At 38.4% G+C, this 12,195-nt stretch overlaps 1 protein-coding gene across 1 annotated transcript in view; it reads left to right on the top strand.

The window, feature by feature from the left end:
- The window catches only part of POF1B (POF1B actin binding protein), a 115,444-nt gene extending 106,845 nt beyond the window's left edge, over positions 1 to 8,599 (top strand). Inside the window, 1 exon segment of the mRNA XM_065900207.1 lies at positions 8,455 to 8,599. Within this exon segment, the coding sequence (XP_065756279.1) occupies positions 8,455 to 8,599 (145 nt within the window).
- The last annotated feature ends 3,596 nt before the right edge of the window (positions 8,600 to 12,195 follow it).

Here is a 12,195-nt window from a genome sequence, read left to right as displayed (position 1 = left end):
GTGCTGAATTCTCTTAGAATTTTCTTGTCTCTGAATGTTTTAATTTCTCTTTCGAATCTGAATGAGATCTTTGCTGTGTCAAGTAATCTTGGTTGTAGATTTTTCCCTTTCATCACTTTAAGTATGTCCTTCCAGTCCCTTCTGGCTTGCAGAGTTTCTGCTGAAAGATCAGCTGTTAGCCTTATGGGGATTCCCTTGTATGTTATTTGTTGCTTTTCCCTTGCTGGTTTTAATATTTTTTCTTTGTATTTAATTTTTGATAGTTTGAATAATGTGTGTCTTGGCATGTTTCTCCTTGGATATTTTCTGTATGGGACTCTCTGCGCTTCCTGGACTTGATTGATTATTTCCTTTCCCATATTAGGGAAGTTTTCAACTATAATCTCTACAAATATTTTCTCAGTCCATTTCTTTTTCTCTTCTTCTTCTGCAACCCCTATAATTCGCATGTTGGTGTGTTTAATGTCCCTGAGGTCTCTGAGACTGTCCTCTATTCTTTTCATTCTTTTTTCTTTTTTCTGCTCTGTGGTTTTTATTTCCATTATTTTATCCTCCAGGTCACTTATCCATTCTTCTGCCTCAGTTATTCTGCTGTTGATTCCTTCTAGATAATTTTTAATTTCATTTATTGTGTTGTTCATCATTGTTTGCTTGCTCTTTCGTTCTTCTAGGTCCTTGTTGAATGTTTCTTGTATTTTCTCCATTGTGCTTGCAAGATTTTGGATCATCTTTACTATCATTACTCTGAATTCTTTTTCAGGTAGACTGCCTATTTCCTCTTCATTTGTTTGGTCTGCTGGGTTTTTACCTTGCTCCTTCATCTGCTTTGTGTTTCTCTGTCTTCTCATTTTGCTTAACCTGGTGTGTTTGGGGTCTCCTTTTTGCAGGTTGCAGGTTCATAGTTCCCTTTGTTTTTGGTGTCTGCCCCCAGTGGGTAAGGTTGGTTCAGTGGGTTGTGTAGGCTTCCTGGTGGAGGGGACTGGTGCCTGTGTTCTAGTGGCTGAGGCTAGATCTTTTCTTTCTGGTGGGCAGGACTATGTCCAGTGGTGTGTTTTGGGGTGTGTGTGAACTTTTTATGATTTTAGGCAGCTTCTCTGCTAGTGGGTGGTGCTGTGTTCCTGTCTTACTGGTTGTTTTGCATGGGGTGTCCAGCACTGGAGCATCCTGGTCATTGAGAGAAAATTTGTCTTAGCGTTGAGATGCAAATCACTGGGAGAACTCTTGCTGATTGATCTTATGAGGGGCTGTTAGGTCTCTGGTGGACCATTGTCCTGAACTCGGCTCTCCCAACTCAGAAACTCAGGTCTGACACCCGGCCAGAGAACCAAGACCCTGTCAGCTACACAGCTCAGAAGAAAAGTGAGAAAAGAAAAAAGAAAAAAAACCCCTAAAGTTATTAAAGTAAAAAAAAATTTTTTAATATTATTATAATAAAATTAAGTAATTAATAAAAAGGAAGACAGCAACTAAACCAATAAACTAATCCACCAATTATAAGAAGTGCTAGAAACTATAGTAAAAAACAACAGACTGACAGAACCCTAGGAGAAATGGTAAAAGCAAACCTATACAGACAAAATCACACAAAGGAGCATATACATACACACTCACAAAAATGGAAAAAGGAAAAAACAAACAAACAAACAAAAATATATATATATAAGGAAGAGAGAAACCAAATCAATAAACGAATCTACCAATGATAATAAGCTCTAAATACTAAACTAAGATAAACATAATACTAGAAACAAATTAGACACAGAAAGCAAACCCCAATTCTATAGTTGCTCCCAAAGTCCACTACCTCAGTTTTGGGAGGATTCATTGTCTATTCAGGTGTTCCACTGATGCAGGGCACATCAAGTTGATTGTGGAGATTTAATCCGCTGCTCCTGAGGCTGCTGGGAGAAATTTCCCTTTCTCTTCTTTGTTCACACAGCTCCTGGGATTCTGCTTTGGATTTGGCCCCGCCTCTGCATGTAGGTCACCCTCTGGCATCTGTTGTTCGCCCAGGCAGGGTGGGGTTAAAGGATCAGGTGATTAGGGGGCTCTGGCTCACTCAGGCCGGGGTTGGGAGGGGTACAGAGTGCAGGGCGAGCCTGTGGTGGCAGAGGCCCGCAGTGACGTTGCCACAGCCTGAGGTGTGCTGTGTGTTCTCTTGAGGAAGTTGTCCCTGGATCACAGGATCCTAGCAGTGGCGGGCTGCACAGGCTCCTGGGATGGGTGGTGTAGATAGTGACCTGTGCTTGCACACAGGATTCTTGGTGGCTGCAGCAGCAGTGTTAGCGTTTCATGCCCGTCTTTGATGTATGCACTGATAGCTGAGGCTCACACCAGTCTCTGAAGCTCATTTAGGCGGTACTCTGAATCCTCTCTCCTCACACACCCTTTTGGGAAGTCTGAGGTCTTCTGCCAGTGTTCAGTAGGTGTTGTGTAGGAGTTCTTTCACATGTAGATGCATTTTTGATGTATTTGTGGGGAGGAAGGTGTTCTCCACGTCTTACTCCTCTGCCCTCTTAAAGGTCCTCTGCCTCTAGTGTATTTTTATTTTCATTATTGTGTTGTTCATCTCTGTTTGTTCTTTAGTTTTTCTAGGTGTTTGTTAAACTTTTCTTGTATCTTCTCTATCCATGCCTCCATTCTTTTTCTGTGATCTTGGATCATCTTTACTATCATTACTCTGAATACTTTTTTAGACAGATTGCTTATCTCTTCTTCATCTAGTTGTTCTTGTAGGTTTTTTTCTTGCTCTTTTGCCTGCAACATATTTCTTTGTCATCTCATTTTGTCAGACTTATTCTGTTTGTGGTCTCCTTTTCACAGGCTGCAGGATTGTACTTCCTCTTGCTTCTGTTGTCTGCTGCTTGGTGGGTGAGGTTGGTCCATTGGCTTTTGCTGTTATCCCGTTGGTAAGGTGTTTGATTGGTGTTGTGGTGATCAGAGCCTGCCCTGGATATTGAGAGGACCTCCCCTTTGCTCCCAGTGGCTGTTACTGCCCTGTGAGGGGCGGGGTCTTCTCTCTATTTGTTGGAGTAAAGGTCCCTAGATCTTTTTCTTTGCTGTGATTCTGATCTGTGGTGTGGTGTGAAGTATGTGGGATTGGAGGACTCCCACTGAGAGAGAAGCTAGTGAGTGTTCCTCCTCTGGAGGTGTTCACTGTGAATGTGCTCTGTTGTGTCCCCTTTCATCCGTTGTGTGGACTCACAAAGTACACTGTTGTTGGCACTGCTCTTGGTCCCACCTTAACTGTGGGTATGCCAGCAATTGGCCCTGGTGACTCTCAGGCATTATTTTCACCCAGTCACTGGCACAGATCCACTGAGGTCAGTTCCTAGGACTGCAGCATTCATTCACCTGGACCTGCCATGGGAGCTATGGAGGCTGCTCAGACTCTGGTCTGGCACATTCCCCGTGTGTACATGCCCACAAATCCCACAGCTGCTAGTGCCATATCCATCCAAGTGCAGGAGTTCTTGTTGTCCTTTTGGATGTTTCACAGGTGCTGAATTTAGGAAGCCATCAGCAGAGGTGTAACTCCACAGTTCGTTCAGCTCTGAGGAGAGATTTCAGCTCTTCTTCCTTAGTCACACAACCCCTGGCTCCCAGTGGTGGTTTCAGCCCCTACTCTGGGTGGATTTCCTAGTGGTGGGAGCTATCCCTCTCCTTCTGGGACAGTGGGGCAGGTCCGGGCACCCACTGTCAGATTTCCCTGTAGTGAGAGCTATCCACGTGCTCCCTGGATAGTGGGGCAGGTCCTGGCACCCGCTGATGGATTTCCTAGTAGTGAGAGGTTTCCGTGTGCTCCTGGGACAGCGGGTGAAGTCCTAGCACACACTGACAGTCCCAGCACCCACTGGTGGATTTCCTTGTAGTGAGAGCTATCAGGGCACTCCTGAGACAGTCAGATGGGTTCCAGTGTCTGCCTTTGGGTCTGGAAGAGGTGGCCAGTGCCTGCCTCTGGAGACCAAGATGGAGGTGGTGACTCACGCCCACCCTGAGAACTCCTCTAGGCAGCGTCCCGTTGACTGGGAGCACTCATAGGGAAAGAAGCTTGTGGTCACATCCCTCTCCTCATGCACCTCCCAATAATGGTGCCTTGTTTCTCTGGTTGGCCAAGGCTTCTTCATGGTATACCTTCAGTTGCCACTGCCTGACCTCTTCAGGCTGCTTCCACACCTAACTCTGGTCCTCTCCCTGGGGCCGAACTTCGGAGTCTGAGCTTAAGCACCCAACCCCCACCCTCACCAACAGAGGAGTGTTTCAGGTTGGGGAGTGTAGGGTGGCAGGTCCAGCCCTCTGTGCAGGTTACTCTCCATTTTGCCTTACACGAACTGGTTGTTGCTCTCCCCTCTTAGGCTCCGAAACTCCCCCTTCATCCAATCTGATCTCTCCACTGGTGAGCAGACTTTCCAAGGTGTGGGAACCCTTCTTCTTTCCCAGCTCCCTCCCTGTCCTGATTCCTTTTTTTTTCCTTTTGTCTTATCAGTTATGTGGAGGTTTTCTTGTCTTTTCGGAAGTTTGAGGTCTTCTGTCAGCTCTGTTTTGTAGTTTGTGTCTCTCGAGGAATTGGTGCATGTCATCTAAGTTATCAAGTTTTCTTGGCATAAAATTGTCATAATACTCCTTTGTTATGTTTTCAAGACAAAGGATCTCCTTTAAAATTTTAAAAATTGAGATATAATTAACTTATAACATTATTTTAGTTTCAGATGTACAAAATAATGATTCACTATGTGTATACTGCTAAATGATCACCACAATAAGTCTAGTTAGCACCCATCACCATCCATAGTTACAAATTATTTTCTTGTGATGAGAACATTTTAAGATCTAATCTTTTAGCAACTTTCAATTATCCAATACAGTATTATTAACTATAGTCACCACACTGTTCATTACATCCCCAGGACTTATTTATTTTATAACTGGAAGTTTGTACTTTTTGACCACTTTCACCCATTTTGCCCACTCTCACCCCCCACCTCTAGCAACCATCAATATATTCTCTTTATGAGTCCATTTGTTTTAGATTCCATGTATAAGTGAGATAATATGGTATTTGTCTTTCTGTCTCTGACTTATTTCACTTTGTTTAATGCCCTCAAGGTCCATCCATGCTGTCATAAATGGTAGGATTTCCTTCATTTTTGGCTGAATAATATTCTAGTGTGGGGCGGGGTGGTGGTGGGATGAATTGGGAGATTGGGATTGACATATATACACTAATATGTATAAAATAGATAACTAACAAGAACCTTCTGTATTTTTTTAAAATAAACAAATAAAATTTTTAAAGAACTAAAAAGAATATTCTAGTATGTGTGTAAATATATGTATATATATATTATACATTTATTATATATATAATATTTTATTTATCCATCCTAATATTGATGGACACTTACATTGATTCCATGTCTTGACTATTGTAAATAATGCCACAGTGAACATGAGGGTGTAGATATATTATAGTGTTTTCATTTCCTCTTGATAAATACCCAGAAGTGACATTGGTGGATCATATGCTAGTTCTATTTTTAATTTTTTAAGGACTCTCCATACTGTTTTCCATAGTGCCTGCACCAGTTTGCATTCGCACCAACAGTGCACAAGTGTTCCCTTTTCTCCACATCTTGCCAACACTTGCTATTTCTTGTCTTATTGATAATAGCCGTTCTGATACATGTGTGAGGTGATAGCTTCTCTTTCTTAATATCAGTTAATTGTGTGCTCTTTCTTTGCTAACTAGTCTGCTTAGAACTATATCAATTTTAGTGATACTTTAAATGTTCTTTCATTATTGTTTTTATCTATTTTACTGGCTTATTGGGTATATTACTTTTTTATAATTGGTATAAGTTTTAAAGTATTCCTTTTTATCTTATCACAGTCTATCTTCAAATAATATACCTCATCACATGTAGCATACAAAGTTTATAGTAGTATACTTCCATTTCCCCTTCATGATTTTTTGCTATTTTTTTCATTTATATGTACTTTTTTTAGTCCAAAATTTTTTATTGAGGTATAGTTGATCTACAATATTAAATAAGTTTTAAGTACACTATGTAATGATTCAAATTTTAAAGTATATTCTATTTTTAGTTACTATAAAGTATTGGCTATATTCCCTGTTTTGTACAATATATCCTTACAGCTTATTTCATTTTATTTTTTTAACATCTTTAATGGAATATAATTGCTTTACAATGGTGTGTTAGTTTCTGCTATATAACAAAGTGAATCAGTTATACATAAACATATATCTCTATATCTCCTCCCTCTTGCATCTCCCTCCTATCCTCCCTATCCCACCCCTCTAGGTGGATACAAAGCACTGAGCTGACCTCCCTGTGCTATGTGGCTGCTTCCTACTAGCTATCTATTTTACATTTGGTAGTGTATATATGTCCATGCCACTCTCTCACTTCATCTCAGCTGACCCTTCCCCCTCCCCGTGTCCTCAAGTCCATTCTCTACCTCTGCATCTTTATTCCTGTTCTGCTCCTAGGTTCTTCAGTACAATTTTTTTTTAGATTCCATATATATGTGTTAGCATACGGTATTTGTTTTCCTCTTTCTAACTTACTTTGTATAACAGACTCTACGTCCATCCACCTCACTACAAATAACTCAATTTCGTTTCTTTTATGGCTGAGTAATATCCCATTGAATATACATGCCACATCTTCTTTATCCATTCATCTGTCGATGGACACTTAGGTTGCTTCCATGTCCTGGCTATTGTCAACAGAGCTGCAATGAACATTGTGATACATGACTCTTTTTGAATTATGCTTTTCTTGGTGTATATGCCCAGTAGTGGGATTGCTGGGTCATATGGTAGCTCTATTTTTAGTTTTTAAGGAACCTCCATACTTTTCTTCATAGTGGCTGTATCAATTTACATTCCTACCAACAGTGCAAGAGTGTTCCCTTTTCTCCACACCCTCTCCAGCATTTATTGTTTGTAGATTATTTTGATGATGGCCATTCTGACTGGTGTGAGGTGATACCTCATTGTAGTTTTGATTTGCATTTCTCAAATGATTAGTGACGTTGAGCATCCTTTCATGTGTTTGTTGGCAATCTGTATATCTTCTTTGGAGAAATGTCTATTTAGGTCTTCTGCCCATTTTTGGATTGGGTTGTTTGTTTTTTGAAATTGAGCTGCATGAGCTGCTTTTAAATATTGGAGATTAATCCTCTGTCAGTTGCTTCATTAGCAAATATTTTCTCCCATTCTGAGGGTTGTCTTTTGGTGTTGTTTATGTTTTCCTTTGCTGTGCAAAAGCTTTTAAGTTTCATTAGGTCCCATTTGTTTATTTTTGTTTTTATTTCCATTTCTCTAGGTGGTGGGTCAAAAAGGATCTTGCTGTGATATATGGCATAGAATGTTCTGCCTATGTTTTCCTCTAAGAATTTTATAGTGTCTGGCCTTACCTTTAGGTCTTTAATCCATTTTGAGTTTATTGTTGTGTATGGTGTTAAGGAGTGTTCTAACTTCATTCTTTTACATGTACTGTCCAGTTTTCCCAGCACCACTTATTGAAGAGGCTGTCTTTTCTCCATTGTATATTACTGCCTCCTTTATCAATGATAAGGTGGCCACATATGTGTGGGTTCATCTCTGGGCTTTCTATCCTGTTCCATTGATCTATCTTTCTGTTTTTGTGCCAGTACCATACTGTCTTGATGACTGTAGCTTTGTAGTATAGTCTGAAGTCAGGGAGCCTGATTCCTCCAGCTCCATTTTTCTGTCTCAAGATTCCTTTGGCTATTTGGGGTCTTTTGTGTTTCCATACAAATTGTGAAATATTTTGTTCTAGTTCTGTGAAAAATGTCATTGGTAATTTATCTCACTACTAAGGCAATAGTCTTTTGTAGTATTTGCCTGATGCCCTCTGGTATTAGGAGGTCTTTCCACTCTGGTTAGTGGAACACAGACTGGAGTTCCCTTTACTATGTGAACTCCAGGAATTTGAAGAGTGCTCTTTTTCAGTGCTTCTTTCCCTAGCCTCAGTAGCTTTTTCACAAGCCTATACTGATCAGTGCTCACCCAAGGACTTGTGGGGGGACTCTCTACAGATCCCATGACCTCTCTCCAACTATATAACTCTCTCCTGTCTGATATTCTGCTCCACATATTCTGACTCCAGGCCATGAGCTAGGCACTTGTAGGGCTCATGTCATTTGCTTCCCTTCTCTGGGATCACTGTATTGTGCAGCCAGTGGTCCATTATTGCCATAAGCAAAAGTACTTCCCTCTTACTCTCTTGAAAATAGCCATAGTAAATCTTTGTACCACTGAGAGGAGATTTTCTTTTTAGAAAGAGTTAAAAGTCATTCAAAGCCAAATTAATTAAATAAGGAGGATCAAACTAGGAGTGATTAAAAAGTAATGAGAGTTATTTTCTTGTCCAGCTTGTAAACTAACTTTTTTTTTCTATATAGGTACAGGTCACAATATCCTATCCTAGGCCTCCTGTATGATGACTATGAATATATACCACCAGGTAGTGACACACAGACTATTGTGATTGAGAAAACAGACAAATGGACTTGTGTAAGTTCACTTGGGCATTTTTCGAGTATATAATTAGGGAGAAAAAATCCTAAGGCCATTGTGTTGTGTTAGCAGAGTTTCTCAACTTCAGCACTATTAACATTTTGGGCTGGATAATTTGATGTGGGGGGACTTCCCTGCACATTGTAGGACATTCTAAAATGATGTAGAATCTCACTTTTAACACTATGAAAATGACAGCCTTTGTCTTGTTATGTTAAAAACTTCTTAGGTACTGAAAGCAGGTAAAACTAATCCATGGTTATTAAAGTCAGGAAGTGGTTGGTTATCCTCGAGGTTGGGTACTGATTAGAAGGAAACAAAAGGAGGACTACTGGGGTACTAATAATATGCTGTTTCTTGATCTGAGTGATAGTTGCATATACATGTTCAGTTTGCGAAAATTCATTTAGTTGTACACCTATATGTGTACTTTTCCTATGTTTATTATACTTCAATAAAAGTCTTAAAATGCTTAAGTATATTATGATGAGCAACAGATAAATATATGTCAATCAATTATTCTGTACAACCTTTTGAGGAAATTTTTAAATGTAGATTTATCATTAATAAAATACTACAGATGTATAACTAATAAATTACTACAGATGTAGTTAATAAAATTAAATATCTGTTAAATAACTCACTTTAAAAAAATTATCTTTTGGTTGAACAAGCTCAAATATTTGAATAAACCAAAAAATTCAGAAAGTTGATAGCTCTGAAGCACTTCTCTGACTATAATAAAGCCATCAATCTTGTATACATGATTATTTATCATCAGTGAAAGCAACCAACACTTAGTAATCCTAAGATAAAAATTTAAGCTTTGAAATATATTGTGCTTCTTAGGTCATTAATTAGTTGAGAATTATTAATTACTAATTATTAGTTGACAAAGGGTGCTTCGTGGCCCAAGAACCAGTTGAGCAACAAGAGAAAGTCAGCATAGGATTTAAAATTTGTCACTCAAAGTTTATTTGATTCTGAAATTTAATACTGAGAAGCAATTGCTGCTACTAACCACATGTGTCTCAGAGGTGGCATCAATGTGAAGACCTACCAAATAAAGGGTCTACAGAATAATAGTCGTTACTTCTCCTTTCATTAACAGCATACAGCAATGAACATCAAACTCAATATCTGAAGGAACTAGATACTGATAGCAAATTCAAAATATATTTAAATAAATTCACAGATAGATCTGTACTTATTAACAGAGACTTTTGGGCATATTTAACCTCTAACTATGACACCAAGGAGTAAATCTACTCACATCTCCCTCCCTTGTGCTTAAAATCATTTGAAACATATACTTTGGCTAAAGTCAGACAAACCATTGTTTCATTGAATATACATATAAAAACTGCCCAAACTGTGCCATACATTTCCCTTGGTATTATTCATATCAATTTAAATCATTTTTACAACTGTGTGCATACAATTACAATGTTTTAAATTAATTATAAGCCATTCTAAACTGACTTTTTTTCTTTTCTAGCCGTGAATGAATCTCCAACTCAAAGGAATTTTTTTTGTCTTCATTAGTACTTTGTTATTTTTCCATAACTAAAGCCAATCAATATTTTGAACCAAGCTACTACCCAGGAAGTCTAATGGAATTAATTAGATATACAGATGAGAGTTTCTCCAACTATTTATAAGGCCTGAATCCTTTCTATCACATTTTTGTATTCAGTATAGCAACACACCACTTTTTTTTTTAACATCTTTATTGGAGTATAATTGCTTTACAAGGGACACCACTTTTAAAACTCAATTACAGGCACTGTAGGACTTAATCCACTATTTTTCAATAGGGTGCTTCCTAGACACTGAATTAACTTTGTTGGGGTAGAGATTTTACAAGTTATTCCATTAGAAGATTTTTCTATGATATTAGATGTGCAATTTAGCTACAAGAGTAAATACTGTGTTTTAACAACAACAAAAAGCAATACTATTGAATTAAAAGAAAAGTTTAGTGCATGGTATATACAGCATATATTTGCTTTTCTCACATTAGACTTTGTGATTAAAAGAGGTGATTTATTACATGCTATTCATACCTCTTGGAGACAGAACTAAATCAAAGGTGATGATTAATTTCATTTAGCAGGGAAGTGGGAAGTATATTTTTTAAAATACCTAAATCCACTAAATTGTACATTATGCTATTATGGTTCTAAGTACATATCAGTAGCTTGGCAAATCTGTTCTTTTGAAGCATATCATCCCCAAATGAGCCCACCCACTTCCTTAAAAACCTGTAACACTGGGCTTCCCTGGTGGTGCAGTGGTTGAGAGTCTGCCTGCCAATACAGGGGACACGGGTTCATGCCCTGGTCCGGGAAGATCCCACATGCCGCAAAGCGGCTGGGCCCATGAGCCATGGCCGTTGAGCGTGCGCGTCCAGAGCCTGTGCTCCGCAACGGGAGAGGCCACAACAGTGAGAGGCCCACATACTGCAAAAAGACAGACAAACAAAAAACCTGTAACACTATTATTGTAGTAGCTGGTGGAAGGAAGGTGGGCTTTTTTTTTTATAGCAGTAGACAAAACAACATTGAAATACTGTGTAAAAGCTTAAGGAATAAAAATAATGAAAACAAATACTTGATACGTGCATTCTACTTGGGAGAGACTTTATAGTAGAATATTTAATGTACTTAGAAGTTGGTCGATTAATTGGGTTCTAATGACCTTACTAAAGGGGACTAAAGTATTTTCTAAATACAGTAGTAGATAAGAATAAATGTTTAAAATGTCAAGGCCTTTGGTTAAAGTTAAGAATTAGCAAAAATTAAACTGTTTGCATTTGACAAAGTATAGATTAAGATAACAAATAAATTTGGGTTTACATGTGAATGAGATTTTGCACTGAAATGTCTCTGCAAGTAACTATATAGAATTCTGTCATTCTTTATAATTATATTCTAATAATTATCCATTATATTAAGAAACTGTTAAGATAGCAACATATAAGGCACTACATGAAATCAAACCACAAATGAAGAGAGAAAATGCTTTTAATACTTATATAAATATCCAAATGTCTTGATATGAAGCTAAAAGCCTTATTTTATTTTCTTAATACCTCAACTAAAATGTTAAGCTTGAGAACATCATGGCGGTCCAGTGGTTAAGACTCTGCCCTTCCACTGCAGGAGGCAAGGGTTTGATCCCTGGTAGGGGAACTAATATCTTGCATGCCGTGCAGTGTGGCCAAAAAAAGAAAATATATTAAAAAATATTAAATGTTAAGCTTTATAATGTGGATTGATACAATTCCAGTCTTATTAGTTATTTTGTGATAGAAAATGTTAATATTCTTTATGAGCTATGTAGTCCTTACATTTTTTCCCTTGGTGTAAGAACAGGGTAGTTTCTCCTCTGCTAACTACTCATATGTGTAACTGTAATTATGCCATGTTATCTACCCATTGCATATAAGTGAAAGTTTTTAGTAGCTTGACAGAAAAGTGCCACCATAACTGTCTGCAAATTAGAACAAGTGTGATTTTCCTAAAATACTCTTAAATAAAAATAACAGTGTCCAAAATTTGGGATAGTTAAGAAGTCAGCACTTCATTGGCTCACTTGATCCATGCATAGTAAGAAATGGGGGT

This window comes from Phocoena phocoena, chromosome X (genome assembly GCF_963924675.1).
Source record: "Phocoena phocoena chromosome X, mPhoPho1.1, whole genome shotgun sequence".
Classification (NCBI taxonomy): Eukaryota; Metazoa; Chordata; class Mammalia; order Artiodactyla; family Phocoenidae; genus Phocoena; species Phocoena phocoena.
Note: the sequence above shows the minus strand (reverse complement) of the source record. Positions and strands in the feature narration are given on the sequence as shown.